The sequence below is a fragment of the Anolis carolinensis genome, unplaced genomic scaffold, assembly GCF_035594765.1.
Source record: "Anolis carolinensis isolate JA03-04 unplaced genomic scaffold, rAnoCar3.1.pri scaffold_7, whole genome shotgun sequence".
In the NCBI taxonomy this organism is placed as follows: domain Eukaryota; kingdom Metazoa; phylum Chordata; class Lepidosauria; order Squamata; family Dactyloidae; genus Anolis; species Anolis carolinensis.
The window spans coordinates 22,893,931-22,911,226 of NW_026943818.1; the positions used below are offsets into that span (position 1 = coordinate 22,893,931).

At 38.9% G+C, this 17,296-nt stretch overlaps 1 protein-coding gene across 1 annotated transcript in view; it reads right to left on the reverse strand.

Annotated features, from left to right (window-relative positions):
* The window catches only part of rph3al (rabphilin 3A like (without C2 domains)), a 65,083-nt gene that overhangs the window by 33,748 nt on the left and 14,039 nt on the right, over positions 1–17,296 (reverse strand). Inside the window, exons 4-6 of the mRNA XM_062958950.1 lie at positions 12,246–12,358; positions 6,273–6,416; positions 2,737–2,866 (exon numbers count right to left, since the gene is read on the reverse strand). Of these exons, the coding sequence (XP_062815020.1) occupies positions 2,737–2,866; positions 6,273–6,416; positions 12,246–12,322 (351 nt within the window). The 5' untranslated portion in view covers positions 12,323–12,358. The remainder of the gene's footprint in view (positions 1–2,736; positions 2,867–6,272; positions 6,417–12,245; positions 12,359–17,296) is intronic.

Below are 17,296 nucleotides of genomic sequence, written 5' to 3' on the forward strand. Positions count from 1 at the left end.
CAGGGGCCCAGCTACAAGGCTATTCAGTGCCAATTGCAACATTCACACTGCAGTCTCAAACAGACAAAGAGTTCTTTCTCCCACCTTGGACATTATTCCACAGATATATAAACCCCACTTGCCTAGTTTCCAGCAGGCCTCACAACCTCTGAGGATGCCCCAGGCAGGAAGCAGCCAGGTCTTGTAGCTGCAAGGCTATTCAGTGCTAATCAAAGTGGCCAATGGCAACATTCACACTTGCCTCAAACAGACAAGAGCTCTTTCTCCCTCCTTGGACATCATTCCACAGATATATAAACCCCACTTGTCTAGTTTCCAGCAGACCTCACAACCTCTGAGGATGCCCCATGCAGGAAGCAGCCAGGCCTTGAAGCCTCAGTGCTAATCAAAGTGGCCAATGGCAACATTCACACTTGCCTCAAACAGACAAGAGCTCTTTCTCCCTCCTTGGACATCATTCCACAGATATATAAACCCCACTTGCCTAGTTTCCAGCAGACCTCACAACCTCTGAGGATGCCCCATGCAGGAAGCAGCCAGGCCTTGAAGCCTCAGTGCTAATCAAAGTGGCCAATGGCAACATTCACACTTGCCTCAAACAGACAAGAGCTCTTTCTCCCTCCTTGGACATCATTCCACAGATATATAAACCCCACTTGCCTAGTTTCCAGCAGACCTCACAACCTCTGAGGATGCCCCATGCAGGAAGCAGCCAGGCCTTGAAGCCTCAGTGCTAATCAAAGTGGCCAATGGCAACATTCACACTTGCCTCAAACAGACAAGAGCTCTTTCTCCCACCCTGGACATTATTCCACAGATATATAAACCTCACTTGCCTAGTTTCCAATAAACCTCACCACCTCTGAGAATGCCAGCCATAGATGTGGGTGAAACATCAGGAGAGAATGCTTCTGGAACGTGGCCAGACAGCCCGGAAAACTCACAGCAACTCAGGTTAAAGTAAACAATCTTTCTCTCCACATACACAGTATTTGTATTGCTTCGTCGAGAAAACTGCAATATCGCTGAGGAGAGTAAATGTTTTCTTTTGATTTAATGGAAAGAAGACTGAAAAAAAAGCATTTGCAGGGATAACACAGCCTTGAAATGGTGGTAATCAAGGAGAGAAGGGGGGAAATCCCCTTCAGGTCCTCTGCTAATTTTTCAATTTCAAAACAAGAGCCACCCTAATTACTACTGACAGATTTATCCAGAGCCTGATTAATCACATCTGCCTTGACATAAGCACCATTTGTTTTATCTGCAGTGTGTTGTCTTAAAAGGTGTGGAGAAAGGCTGGCGAGAAAGGGAGGAAGAGAGGAACCATACCTTGGCAAGGCCCTATTTGAAAAGCAAGTTTTTGTTTTCCTTTGGGAACTGGAGAACTTTGAAATGTGAAACTTTAGACCAGTGATGACCAACCTATGACACGCGTGTCAGTACTGGGCCGGGCTGTGGCGCAGCTGGCTAGTAACCAGCTGCAATAAATCACTACTGACCAAGAGGTCATGAGTTCAAAGCCCGGGTCGGGTTAAGCCCCCGACCATTAAATAGCCCGGCTTGCTGTCGACCTATGCAGCCCCGAAAGATAGTTGCATCTGTCAAGTAGGGAAATTTAGGTACGCTTTATGCGGGAGGTTAATTTAACTAATTTACAACATCATAAAACTGCCAGCAAAACACGAGGAAAGGAATGAGGAAGTACAGCCACTAGTGGACAGTGAAGCAACAGCTCCCCCTGTGGCCGGAATCGTGAAGCTGGAAACAAATGTTAAATGCCTCTGTGTCTGTCTATATATGTTGTTTGTCTGTTGGCACTGAATGTTTGCCATATATGTGTTCATTGTAATCCGCCCTGAGTCCCCTTCAGGGTGAGAAGGGCGGAATATAAATACTGTAAATAAATAAATAAATAATAAATACTGACACGCTTAGCCATTTTTGCTGACACGCTGCCGCATGCAGATTGATTGGATGACTAATGTCTTTTGTGGACAAATTTGGTGTGATTTCGTCAAGTGGTTTTGTTTTTTACTCCATGGGAATTATGCACACACGCACACACACACATATATATATATATTCATTCTATTATTATTGTTCTATTATTATTGTAGTATATTATTATATTATTATTATTATATTATTATTATATTATTCATTATTCATGACTACATTGAAACTACAATAGAGAGAAATCAGCGTGGAAATTGCAAGAGGTACCATAGATTGTTGTACATGGAAATAATGGTAGTAAATAGTTTTTGATTTATTAAATACAGTTCTATATTACAATTATATATTTTTGTTATTTAAACTATATATATTGTGAAATTATGGTTTTTTTTCTCCCAAAGTGACTCACCACCCAAGTCATGCTAGGTTTTTTGGTGAATTTTGACACACCAAGTGTAAAAGGTTGCCCATCATTGCTTTAGACAGAAAGGAAACGATGTGGCTGCAAATCTACTCTGGCTTTTAGTCTGAACTTATGGCGACCACATGAATGAGACCCCTCTGAGATAAACTCAGAATAGCTGTGTCTTCTTAGACTGACTCAATTCAGTAGTGAGGTCCTCATCAGTTCCCATTACCTCCAACTATTTAGCATTATCATTTTTAGCATTATCATTCATATCTCATGATATGACCAAAGTATGACAGCCACAGTTCAGTCATCTTAGCTTTTGGTGAAAGTTCAGACTTAGTTTGCTCTAGGGTGCATATATTTCTCACCTTTTTGCAGTCTTGGCAAAAGACCGCCGTGCTCCCCAGCAGACCCAGGGCCTCTCCGCACAGCAAGCACTGGGACAATCCGTTGCCCATCACGTTCTTCTGCATGTTCTCCAGCCGCTCCACTAGTCGCCTGTGAGTCAAAACATGTGTGTTGTAATGAAGTACAAAATTTTGGTATGCAGATGTTATGCTTAATTGTGTGTTTGTGTTTTATTAGGGTAAGTATTGCAGTTGCTGCCTCTCAGCACTCAAAGGCTGGTTGCCATGGAGAAGTGGGCAGAGCCAACTGCTGTTTTGCTGAAGAAGTACAGGGTTTAAAAAAGAGAGCCAGTCTGTACTCTGATGAGGCACAGGGAAGACTAGGTTAAGGGGATCAGGGAGACTCGATTGGTCATTTTGAGTCAGCTTAAAATAAGTTTGGTGACTTATTTAGTATAATCTGTGTCCAAATAAGGAACAGAGAATCTGTGATAGCAGATCACAGGGGTGACTGCGGTATAAAAGTGACTGAGGAATACAGTTTAACTACCTTATGTAAAAGAAGTTATACTTTAAAGAGTTGATTCATCTTATTCAAGAATTGTAACAGTTAATAAGAATACCTCTTCGTGAGAAACATCATTGTAACCACTAAGCTTTGTGCCTGAATAAACTTGTTATTGTTTTCCAACATCAAAGTTTCTGTCATATATATTCTGAACCAAGTACGCTACCATCGCAAGTGAAAATAATAAGAAGAAAATAATAAAAAGTAAAAGGTCTCCTCCCTGAGTCTTTGGTGGCTAGATCATTTCAATTGGTGGCTACATCTTTACATAATTGGTGGCAGCGGTGGGATATAAAAAAAATTCCCCCCTGCCTGAAGGAGCTTCCCCGTTCAGCTCCTCCTTTTACATGCGTAAAGCCAGGAGCCTAAAGCAGCGACTTATGGTCACAAGGTTGATTGTGCTGGGACAACTACAGTAGAGTCTCACTTATCCAAGTTAAACGGGCCAGCAGAAGCTTGGATAAGCGAATATCTTGGATAATAAGGAGGGATTAAGGAAAAGCCTATTAAACATCCAATTAGGTTATGATTTTACAAATTAAGCACCAAAACTTCATGTTATACAACAAATTTGACAGAAAAAGTAGTTCAATATGCAGGAATGTTATGTTGTAATTACTGTATTTACGAATTTACGATATATTGAAAACATTGACTACAAAAATGGCTTGGATTATCCAGAGGCTTGGATAAGCGAGGCTTGGATAAGTGAGACTCTACTGTACTAATATTCATGACTATCTCAAGGCATTTCACTGCCAGGTTCAAAGGACAAGATACTGTGCCCCTGTATCCTTTTTAAAGGAAAATGTTTGTAGTCAATGTTTTCAATACATTGTGATATTTTGGTGCTAAATTCATAAATACAGTCATTACTACATAGTATTACTTCCTATTAAACTACTTTTTCTGTCACATTTGTTGTTAAACATGATGTTTTGGTGCTAAATTTGTAAAATCATAACCTATTTTGATGTTTAATAGGCTTTTTCTTAATCTTTCCTTATTATCCAACATATTCATTTATCCAATGTTCTGCCGGCCCGTTTATGTTGGATAAGTGAGACTCTACTGTACCTATTGTTTCCAAATACTGATCACCACTGGAACCACCTGCGCTGGTTTCTGTCAGTCTTTGAAGTTCAATCTTTTCCAATACTTTTGCAGGTTTGTGATCCCACCAGTTCTTTACTGCTGGGAGGTGGTACTTGAGGCATAAGTTCCAATGAATCATTTGGGCCACATAGTTGTGCCTCTGTTTGTAGTCTGTCTGTGCGATTTTCTTACAGCAGCTGAGGATATGATCAATGGTTTCATCGGTTTCCTTGCACAGTCTGCATTTTGGGTTATCAGTTTATTTTTCGATCTTGGCCTTAATTGCATCATCATTATTATTATTATTTTATTATGACACAGCAAACAAGATAGACATGCTGGATTTCGTATCACAAAATCACAAGTCGAACACTTCCCAAGTGTCTAGGACTGTGTGATGTATTTTCGGATGATGCGTGCAGATCCCAGTAGGGTGGCCTTATTTTTTTTTATTATTATTATTATTATTATTATTATCAACACAACGACGTTGTATGGCACAGCAAACAAGATAGATATGCTGGATTTCGTTTCGCAAAACCATAAGTCGATCACTTCCCAAGTGTCTAGGACTGTGTGATGTATTTTCTGATGATGTGTGCAGATCCCAGTAGGGTGGCCTTTTGCAGTTGGCAGATGGTGATTTTGTTATTATTATTATTATTATTATTATTATTATTATTATTATTATTATTATTATTATTTTCTACCTCAAATGAATACAGGTTGCATATCCTGCTACCAAAAGGACATGATTCCACCAGCAAACAGGGTCAGAGAAGTGGATCCCAGTAAGAAGTACCAAGTTAGTTGTTAAGCAAGTCCGAACTTTGTTAACATCAACTTTGTTAACCAGGTTACATCTGTAATGTTTCCCAGCTCTGGGGATCCAGGAAGGCCCTTGTTAGGACCCATCAGTCCACAAGAAGGGGATTGTAAAGAAGTGTATGATTTTATTTTTATTTATGGATGACATGTTTATTTGATTTTGTTTAAACAGTCAGGTTTAGTTAAGTTTAAAATGGTAAGTATTGGAGCTGATAGTACCAGAAGGTAACCAGCTCAGCATTATGAGACAGGTTGCCTTGCCAACGGAGGCGGAGCCAAACGCCGTTTGGAAAGGAAAAAGGGGAATGTTTTAAAACCCAGTTTTAGTCTGTGATTTTTAGTCACAGGGGACAGACTGGTTCCAAGTTAAGGAAACCAGGGAGGCAGACCTCTAATAGGCCAGACTAAGCAAGTTGGGTGAATTGTTTAGGGTCATTTGTAGAGGCTGCGGATTAAGGGAAATTAATCCCAGTGGATCCAATAGGATCAGTTCATAGTTTAGTCTTGAGAGAAGGAAGGATTTTGAAAGTTGGAACACCTCATATCTATTAGTAACCGTTAATCTAAGTGCCTTTAAGAAGGTATTGAAACCACTAAGCTCTGTACACGAAATAAACTTGTTTTGATTTTTAATCCATCTAAGTCTCTGTCACAATCATATTCTAAGTTAAGCAACATCACCATCTGAAGTAAAATAAACAAAGAAAGCATAAAAAGAATAAGTGCCATCTGCCTGACATCTCCTCCATTGGTGGCAGCGAAGATAATTAAATACATAATAATTAGAATCATCATCGAGACATCTTTATAATTGGTGGTAACTGTATGTGGTGGGATCTAAAAAGATTCCTCCCCTGCCTCACATCTGTACAGGGATAGTAAAGAAATTGGAGAAAATATTTTTTGAGAGGTATACCAGGTGGGATAAGCTATATTTCAGAGGACGGAACTGGCAAAACCACCTGTTTCTTACCTAGGAAAAGCCCTGAAATCCACAGGGTTGCCCTTCATCAACGGGCAACTTGAAGGCAAATACACACATACACAAAGAAGGAGGCAACTGTACCCGATTCTTTGCTGCTCCACAATGTCCAGTTTCTCAGCCCTATGGATGACCTCCAAAATAATCTCCATTTCCTTTGAGTTCAACGCTTGCGTCCTCCTCTGTCGGTCAGTTTGGAACGTGTGCACCGACCAGCCAGTTTGAAGCCTGGAAGCAAAACCAAGAAGAGAAAGAAAACAGATTTGAAGTAAGGCTAAAAGTGTTCCACTTTTTTTCAATTTTTTTGTCAGTCGTACTTTGCCCGCTGCTAGTTTAGAGGAAGTTTGCCACAAGGCAGAGACACACAAAGGTTTTCCATGCTTTTGCTGAGGTTCGAATTCTGGTTTTCCAGAGTCTTAGTCCAACAATCTAATCACTACACCCCACTAGCTCAGTAAACCTCCCCCTAATAAGTAGAAATTGAAAAAGGAAATGAGTGAAGTCGCTTTCAAAGTTGATTAGAACAGGAGGTTCTGGCAGGTCCACAGTGGGTCTTGTGGGAGCAAAAATGCTGTGTTTTGCCATTGTTTTAAACCATTGGGGGGAGAACTGAATGAGAAAATTGCCTGGAAAAGTATGTTGTAGAAAATTACTAGCTTGGGTACCCGGCGTTGCCCAGGTTATTTGAAAAAGTCATTTTTCAGATTGTACAAAATGCATACAAAATGAACTACAACTGAGATCATGCCAGGTTAACCCCGAGAAACTCCATCAGTAGTTTGTGAAGTTGGGCAAGTTTGCTCTGGATGCATCATCGGCGGGGTGCAGTGTGCTCTCTGGCTGTAGGGAAACTACAACTCCCACTATGGTGTGCCAGTCTCCTTATTTATTTATTTACAGTATTTTTATTCCGCCCTTCTCACCCCGAAGGGGACTCAGGGCGGATCACATTATATACATATAGGGCAAACATTCAATGCCCATATACACATAGAACCGAGACAGAGACAGACGCAGAGGCAATTTAACCTTCTCCTGAGGGGATATTATTTATTTATTTATTTATTTACAGTATTTATATTCTGCCCTTCTCACCCCGAAGGGGACTCAGGGTGGATCACATTATATACAGTACGTATAGGGCAAACATTCAATGCCCATATACACATAGAACCAAGACAGAGACAGACACAGAGGCAATTTAACCTTCTCCTGAGGGGATATTATTTATTTATTTATTTGCAGTATTTATATTCCGCCCTTCTCACCCCGAAGGGGACTCAGGGCGGATCACATTACACATATAAGGCAAACATTCAATGCCTTAACATAGAACAAAGACAAGACAAACACGGGGCTCCGAGCTGGCCTCGAACTCATGACCTCTTGGTCAGAGTGATTTGTTGCAGCTGGTTGCTCAACAGCCTGCGCCACAGCCCGGCCCAGGATATTCGATTCTGGCCACAGGGGGGAGCAGCTGCTGCATCATCCACTGTGAGGGCACTTCCTCATTCCAACGACGTAAATTAGTTAAATTTGCCTCCCCACTTTATAAGTGGTACCTTATTTCCTACTTGATAGATGCAACTATCTTTCCTTACACCCCTCCAGTAGGTTGAGTTAGTCATGGTGGTTCTGTGTGCCAAGTTTGGTCGAGATCCATCATCCTGGTTGTGGGTGAACTATAACTCCCCGAAAGGAAGGTCAGTTTTCCCCAAACCCCTCAAGTAATCAAATTTTGGCATATCAGGTATGTGTGCCAAGTTTGGTCCAGATCTATCAGTGTCTAGATCAGCGGTCCCCAAACGTTTTAAGCAGAAGGCCTTCAGACTGTTGAGGGGCCGAATTATCATTTGAAAAAAAAAATACAAACAAATTCCTATGCATACTGCACGTCTTATTTGTAGTGCAACAACAACAACAATGAAAGAACAATACAATATTTAAAAATGAAAACAATTTTAACCAACATAAACCTATTAGGATTTCAATGGAAAGTGTGGGCCTGCTACTAGCCAATGAGATAGTCAAGTTAATTAGGATTGTTGTTGTTGTTGTTGTTGTGTGCCTTCAAGTCATGTCAGACTTTGGCCAAGCCTAAGTCTAAAATTAATTATTTATTTACTGCATTTATTTACTACATTTATATCCCACCCTTCTCACCCCGAAGGGGACTCAGAGCAGCAGTATGTACATACAATATATTATATTATTAGCATAACACAATATTAGCATTATATATTACTATATTGAACTATACCACTATACTATTATATAATATGTAATATATAACAATCAATTAATATTATTATATGGTATTACTATTAGTATTATATTGAATAACATAAGATTATTATCAATATTATATGTATATACAATATATTATATTATTAAAACTGATATAAAAATATTATATTATAAAACTGAGGGCGGGGACAAGGTAAATGACCTTGGAGGGCCCGGGCCTTAGTTTGGAGACCCCTGTTCTAGATCTTGCCCACAGATACACAGAATATTAGCTTTAGCCCTCTTTTCTACTCTAACACAGGCAGCAAAATGTCTTGGATTTCTTTGCTCTGGGACATTAAATAAGAAAATCCCAGAGAAGAATCATCACCTCCATGATATGGGAACAGACAAAGAACATTGAACGTTTTGCGGACTGAGAGGCATCAGCTGTGCATCTTGGTGGAGTATAATATTCTCCCAGTCTACCTATTTACTACAGTGATAAATAGTCAGTCCTATGCCTATTTCACAGGGAAGAAAGGAGAGACAGAAACCAAGCTGCTCAGGCTAGGAAGGTTTGGGGAAAAAAATCTAATCCCATGTTTAATTCTAAACTTTATGATCATTCCCGGAAAAAGAGAGAGAGAAACCACTCGGCTAACCACACACCTGGAGCAGTTGAGTCATGCCCATATTTCACTCATCTCTGGCAGACTTGTGTCTTCCCAGGGAATTTAATTTCCCTCCAGGAAGGAAATGATAAAACACCAAGAGGCAGGGGACAAGTTCCATTTCAAGAAAAGGGCACATACCAGCCAGGAAACCATAAATTTCCAAAAGCGTGGGCAATGGCATCTCTTCTCCTGCCTCTAAATCAGATGTCTGAATGTCTAGCATGGGAGAAAAATACAGCAACCTAAAGCTATAGAGAGACATTTTTTGGACTCTAATTTCCAGCACAGAAATTCCTAGGCCAATGCATACCTTCCAACATAAACAGGAGGGTGTCATATACTGTAATTGTCCAGATTTGGCACGGACAATCACAACTAACCCTTTTCAGTACTATTTTCTCAGTCGCTCTGAAAATGTCCCAGATTCACTCTCTTCTCTCCACTTTCCTCAGGTTGTTGTTGTTAGGGAGAGGCATCATGTGAAAATGCCATTTAGTCAAGGCTCCACATTTAATTTCTGCAGATTTGATTAATACGGATTCTAGGAATCCCTAGGTCCTTAGTGTAAGAGCCCCATGTACGAGGGCTATCCAGAAAGTAGATTACATTTTGGAATTAAAAATGAACAAAGTATAGGACAAAACATTTACCATATGCAGTTGAAAGCCACACCCAAATACTACTTCTCAACATAGTCGCCATTCAAATCTAGGCACTTATCATAGCAATGAATGAGCTTGGCAACTCCTTCCCCACAAAACCCTGCCACTTGCGTCCTCAACGCAGCATTTTGGCGACGATGCGCAGCTGCGGAAAGGGGTGACCGGCTGGTTCAAATCAAATCACGTTTTATTGATTAGCCCATTGGCCCGTATCAAAACATTTAACACATAGACATACATACAACATACAACCCGCGATACAAAAGAAGTTGAAATAAACAAGCCGGGTGACCGGCTGGTTGAGGACGCAAGCGGCAGAGTTTTGTGGGGAAGGAGTTACCAAGCTCATTCATCGCTATGATAAGTGCCTAGATTTGAATGGCGACTATGTTGAGAAGTGTTATTTGGGTGTGGCTTTCAACTGCATATGGTAAACGTTTCCTCCTATACTTTATTTATTTATTTATTTACGACATTTATATACCGCCCTTCTCACCCCGAAGGGGACTCAGGGCGGTTTACAAGTATATATACATACAATATATTATATTATACAACTATATCGCAATATTATTAGTAATATTGCATGTAATATAAATATACAATTATAATAGTGAATTATAATTATTATTACTTTGTTTATTTTAATTCCAAAACGTAATCTACTTTCTGGATAACCCTCGAATTACCAGCTCTTAGTAAGCATCTGGAACCCCCAATGGCACAGTGGGTTAAAGCCTTGTGACTTGAAGGTTGGGTTGCTGACCTGAAGGTGGCCAGGTTCAAATCCAACCCGGGGAGAGAGCAGATGAGCTCCCTCTATCAGCTCCAGCTCCATACGGGGACATGGGAGAAGCCTCCCACAAGGATGGTAAAAACATCAAAAACATCCGGGCAATGTCCCCGGGGCAACGTCCTTGCAGACGGCCAATTCTCTCACACCAGAAGCGACTTGCAGTTTCTCAAGTCGCTCCTGACATGAAAAAAAAGTAGGCAGCTGTATTTATCTTACATTAATATTCTGCCCAAGCTCTGGTTTTGTAGAGCTTGGATTCTAGTTACAAAGGAACTAAAAAAATCTGGATTTTGCCCCATGCCAAGCATTTATTTTTGCTACACAGATACACTCTGCAAGGTTCAAGTGCTCCCCACCTGTTTTCCCGCTCCGTCTTTCCTCTTTAATAATCTCCCTCTTGATTATTGCTCTGCGGGACAAATTAATATTGTCTTATCTCGCAAATTAAAACAGGAGTTTACGAGTGGCAGATGGCTGATATTTATTTTAAGGGAAGGACTGAAACTGTATCATCTTCAACCTCAACTTGAACATGGCAATTTAAAAAAAAAGTATGATAGGCTTTAATAAAGGTGAAAACTACGATTTAAACAACACTTTAAAAATATTTTCTCCCACCCTGGACATTTCACAGATACATAAACCCCACTTGCCTAGTTTCCCACAGACATCAAAACCTTTGAGGATGTCTGCAAAACATCAAGAGAGAATGCTTCTGGAACATGGCCATACAGCCTGGAAAACTCACAGTAACCCAGTGATTGTGGTCATGAAAGCCATTGTCAATACTTTAAAAATATTTATTCTATATTAAATGTTACAAAGTACAGTAGAGTCTCACTTATCCAAGCTAAATGGGCTGGCAGAAGCTTGGATAAGCAAATATGTTGGATAATAAGGAGGGATTAAAGAAAAGCCTATTACACATCAAATTAGGTTATGATTTTACAAATTAAGCACCAAAACATCATGTTATACAACAAATTTGACAAAAAGTAGTTCAATACGCAGTAATGTTATGTTGTAATTACTATATTCACAAATTTAGCACCAAAATATCACGATATATTGAAAACATTGACTACAAAAATGGCTTGGATAATCCAGAAGCTTGGATAAGAGAGTCTTGGATAAGTGAGACTCTACTGTATTGATGTGTTGTCGAAGGATTTCATGGCTGGGATCACAGGGTTGTTGTATGTCTTTCGGGCTGTGTGGCCATGTTCCAGAAGTATTCTCTCCTGACGTTTCGCCCACATCTATGGCAGGCATGCCACACAGCCTCTGAGAATGCCTGCCATAGATGTGGGCGAAATGTCAGGAGAGAATACTTCTTGAACATGGCCACATAGCCTGAAAGACATACAACAACCCTCTATTGTATTGCTTTTTACCTCCATATTTGTTTGTTTATTTGCTTAGCCAACCCAACTCCCTGTTTGGGAGTAATAATAATATTATGATGTAATACAATGTAATAATAAGTATAGTTCACTATTATAATTGTATATTTATATTACATGCAATATTACTAATAATATTGCAATATAGTCGTATAATATAATATGTTGTATGTATATACAGTACTTGTAAACCGCCCTTCGGGGCGAGAAGGGCGGGATATAAATTTCACAAATAAATAAATAAATAAAGGCTACAAGAATAAATAAAAAGAGAGAAAGAAAAGGACACCTACTTTGCTCGAAGGGCTAGCTGCCTGTCATTTGGACACACCCACTTGTCGTTCCCATTGCCAAAAATGGTGTCAGCCATGACAATGGATCACACAGGTTGTAGTTGGCCTCAAACCTGCAAAGAAAATAATACAGTTTGATTACATTATTGGTGTGTCCATACACACTACCTTCCAATGGTTCCAATTTGACAAAGACAGTCCAATTAATCCTCGTCTTCTGTGTTGCACCAATGTTTTGTAGCTTGGGTCCAGCTTGGGTCATGAGTTCGAGGCCAGCCCATGGCAGGGTGAGCACCCGACAATTAAAAAAGATAGCCCCTGCTCGTTGCTGACCTAGCAACCCAAAAGATAGTTGCATCAATCAAGTAGGAAAATTAAGGTACCACTTATAAAGTGGGGAGGCTAATTTAACTAATTTACGACTCCATAAAAAAAATCATCCAGCCAACGGAATGAGGAAGTGCCGTCGCAGTGGATGATGAAGCAGCTGCTCCCCCCTGTGGCCGGAATCGAACAGCGCCTCAGGAGAAGGTTAAATTGCCTCTGCGTCTGTCTCTGTCTCGGTTCTATGTGTATATGGGCATTGAATGTTTGCCTTATATGTATACAATGTGATCCGCCCTGAGTCCCCATCGGGATGTGAAGGGTGGAATATAAATACTGTAAATAAATAAATAATAAATAATATGCAGAAAATATCCTAAGGAAAGTTAGATTAAATGTGGAAGAAAGAGACACAAAAATTAGGGAAGGGTGGAAATAATTTAAGATAGGCAGATGACACCCAATTACTTGCAAAAAACAGCAGAAACTTGGAACAACTTTTAAGAAAAGTTAAGGAAGAGACTAGTAAATCAGGATAATGTTTTACATCAAGAAAACAACATCCCGTCGCACCTCAGGTTAGTTTCACCTTGCTGAACACACCAGGCTGTACATAGGTTGAAGTCTTTTGTAGTTTATTAGGAAATAGGAAATAAATAGTACTTAAAAACCAAAAGTAAAGATCCAAAAGATTGCTGCAAAACCAAGGCTATAAAGAATAATCCAAGAAAATATTAGGCATAAAACAAGGTTCCATTAATACATGACAAGGTCCCATGAACTTGAATACATAAAGCTGCAAGATAATCTGAGAAAGCAAAAGCTGCTTCTAGACCCAAACGAGACATTGCTTTTGACAAAGGTTTCTCTCTCAGCACATCCTTTAATATACCCTGCACAGCATGAATGCATTTCTTTGGCCTCTGACCACTTTCTTGTTTGCTATTCTAACACTCCTGCGAACCCGAAATTCCAAACGGCCAGCTCGATCCAGAGATTCCATTTCTTCAAGGCCAGACAGCTCACTAGAAGCAGCCTCTGTCTGTATGCTACCATGTTTCCCTGAAAATAAGACAGTGTCTTATATTAAGTTTTGCTTCCAAAGATGCGCTAGGTCTTATTTTCAAGGGATGTCTTATTTTTCCATGAAGAAGAATTAAAATGTATTGATGAACAAAAATATGAACATTTATTACATACTGTACAGTAATTGTCATCACAAACCAGCATAACCAGACAAACTGTGAATCCTATCAAGAATTTCTTGTTACTACCATTATTTCCATGTACAACACTCTATGGCAGGGGTCCCCAAACTAAGGCCCGTGGGCCAGATGCGGCCCTCCGAGGTCATTTACCTGGCCCCCGCCCTCAGTTTTATAATATAATATATTGTATATACATATAATATTGATAATAATAATATAATGTAATACAATATAACACTAATAATAATACCATATAATAATATTAATTATATATTCTATATTACACATAATATTACTAATAATATTACAGTATAGTGGTATAGTTCAATATAGTAATATATAATGCTAATATTGTGCTATGCTAATAATATAATATATTGTATGTACATATAATTTGTAAGCCACTCTGAGTCCCCTTTTGGGTGAGAAGGGTGTGATACAAATGTAGTAAATAAATGCAGTAAATAATAAATAAATAAATACATTTTAGACTTGGGCTCACCCAAAGTCTGAAATGACTTGAAGACACACAACAACAACAACAACAACAACAACAACAACCCTAATTAACTTGACTATCTCATTGGCCAGAAGCAGGTCCACACTTCCCATTGAAATCCTGATAAATGTATGTTGGTTAAAATTGTTTTTATTTTTAAATATTGTATTGTTCTTTTATTGTTCTTGTTGTTGTTGTTGTTGCACTACAAATAAGACATATGCAGTGTGCATCGGAATTTGTTTGTATTTTTCTCAAATGATAATCCGGCCCCTCAACAGTTTGAAGGATTGTGGACCGGCTCTCGGTTTAAAAAGTTTGAGGACCCCTGGTACATTTACCAATCCTGCATGCTCTGTTCGTTGGGCATGCTTCCAAATGCTAGGTCTTACTTTCAGGGGAGGCCTTATATTTAGCAATTCAGCCAAACCTCTACTAGGTCTTATTTTCTGGGGATGTCTTATTTTAGGGGAAACAGGGTATCTAACTGGGAGCTGTCCTCCCTTTGCACCTGGATAGCTTCGGTATCATCTCCAGTATCATCGACACAATTCCCTGCTGTGGGAATGCCTCCCTGCTCCTCATCTCTCACAGCAGGGACATAATCCCATAATCCCATAATTCCCATCAGAGTCATCTTGAACCTGAATCCCATCATCTTGAACAGCTGGAACCTGAATCCCACAATCCCCATCAGAGTCACTCTGAGACTCCAGCTGAGTCACAACACATCCACTGATGGGTGACAGAATGAGGAAAATATCAAAATAGTGAATGTTTTGTATACTTCAAGTCAGTCATCAATAAAAAATAAAGAATGTGGTCAAGAAGAAAAAAGAAACTACACAAAATTAGCAAATTTACATCCTTAAAAGAAAGTAAATAACAAAAAGAGCAACAACAGCACAGAAGACTACTGTATTCGCCCCTTTAGTGCCAACAGCTTCTGTTCGCACCTTTGTGGGCCATGCAGCTGAGAACACAGGAGTCTTCCCTATTAAATATTTAGAAGCCCATAAGATACATTCAATATTTGACTTTGTTGACAGCAACATGTACCAGCGATGTGTAAAGAAAGCTTTGCAGAAGGCAGCCTGCTATTTTGTTTTTGTTTTCTAAAGGAGGGGGGGAGAGACAGTTGGAGGAAAGAAGTATCCATCATTCTACACATGTCTCAAAGCGTATTTTCCTGCCCTTTGAGCCAGAGAAAGAAAACACATTTGTGTTTTGTTCCTGTAAACACAGAGTCCAACAGGGCCTTGGCATCTCTGTTGCCCAACCTGCCCTCGCTGTCTGTTTGCGAGTGCCAGGGCTCCCGGAGTGAGCTGTCAATCTGGCCTTGGCCCTTTCTCCGAACAAGGAAACACATCTATGCAAACCTCTCGCATCTGTTGCGTTCCCAGTGGGATGAAGTACCGTGCTAGAAAGAATAACATTTCTTTTGTTACAGCTCACACACACAAAAAGTGTCCTCTGCCACAGCAAGATGTAAGGGTTCCGTGCCAATTTTTCACCTTGAGCTTTGCCCAGAACCTAAAAATAAAAATACACAGTGGAACCAAATGCATATCCGGGGCTGCGTATGGCCTTCTCAAGCTCTTTTTGAAGACATCAAACAACAGCACTTTCCAAACCAATTTTTTGCCCCTGCAAAAGCAATTCGTGTCTCTTGGAAGCATCTAATACAGAAATTTGCATCTGAAATAGATTTTCAGGGCACGCAACTCTGTTTACATCTGAAAACATAACAGAAAAAGACTTCGAGTTACCCCATGTCTTGAGAGGGTCTTATTGGAAGTCCATATTCCATGTGTGTTAATTTGATTATTTTGTGATGTTAACATGCTATGCTAATTATTTATTTACTACATTTATATTTATTTATTTATTATTTAAACTTATATGCCGCCGCTCCCCTAGGGCTCGGGGCAGCTTACAAGAAAGGCTAAAATCTAACAATTTAAAAACATCTTTAAAATATCTTTATATATATATATACACACACACACACACACACACACACACACACACACACATATATATCCCGCTCTTCTCACTCCAGAGGGGACTCAGAGCAGCTTACAAATCACATGTACATGCAATATATTATTAGCATAGCACAATATAAGGATTAAATTACTATATTGTACTATATCATTATATGGTAATATTATTAGTAATATTACATTTAATATATAATTAATATTATTATATTATATTATTAGTATAATATTGTATAATATTATAATATTATTATCAATTTTATAATTATATACCATTGTATATATTTATAAACTATTGTGTGTGTGTGTGTGTGTGTGTGTGTATTATATACAGTACAGTCTCACTTATCCAACATAAACGGGCCGGCAGAATGATATCCAATGATAAGCGAATATGTTGGATAATAAGGAGAGATTAAGGAGAAGCCTATTAAACATCAAAATAGGTTATGATTTTACAAATTAAGCACCAAAACATCATGTTATACAACAAATCTGGCAGGAAAAGTAGTTCAATACGCAGTAATGCTATGTAGTAATTACTGTATTTACAAATTTCGCACCAAAATATCATGATATATTGAAAACACTGACTACAAAAATGCGCTGGATAATCCAGAATGTTGGATAAGCAAGTGTTGGATAAGTGAGACTCTACTGTATGTATACACACACACACACACATATATATACACACACATATTTATACAATATAATTTACAATCATATATAATAATATAATATATTGCATATACATATATTGATAATATTATATTGTAATATGATATAATACTAATAATGCAATATAATATTAATTATATATTGTATATTACATGTAATGTTACTAATAATATTACAATATATTGATATAGTACAAAATAGTATTTTAATGCTAGTATTGCGCTATGCTAATAATATAATATTGTATGTAAATTTAATTTGTAAACTGCTCTGAGTCACCTTCAGGGTGAGAAGAGTGGGATATAAATGTTATATATATATGCATGCTGATTGGGC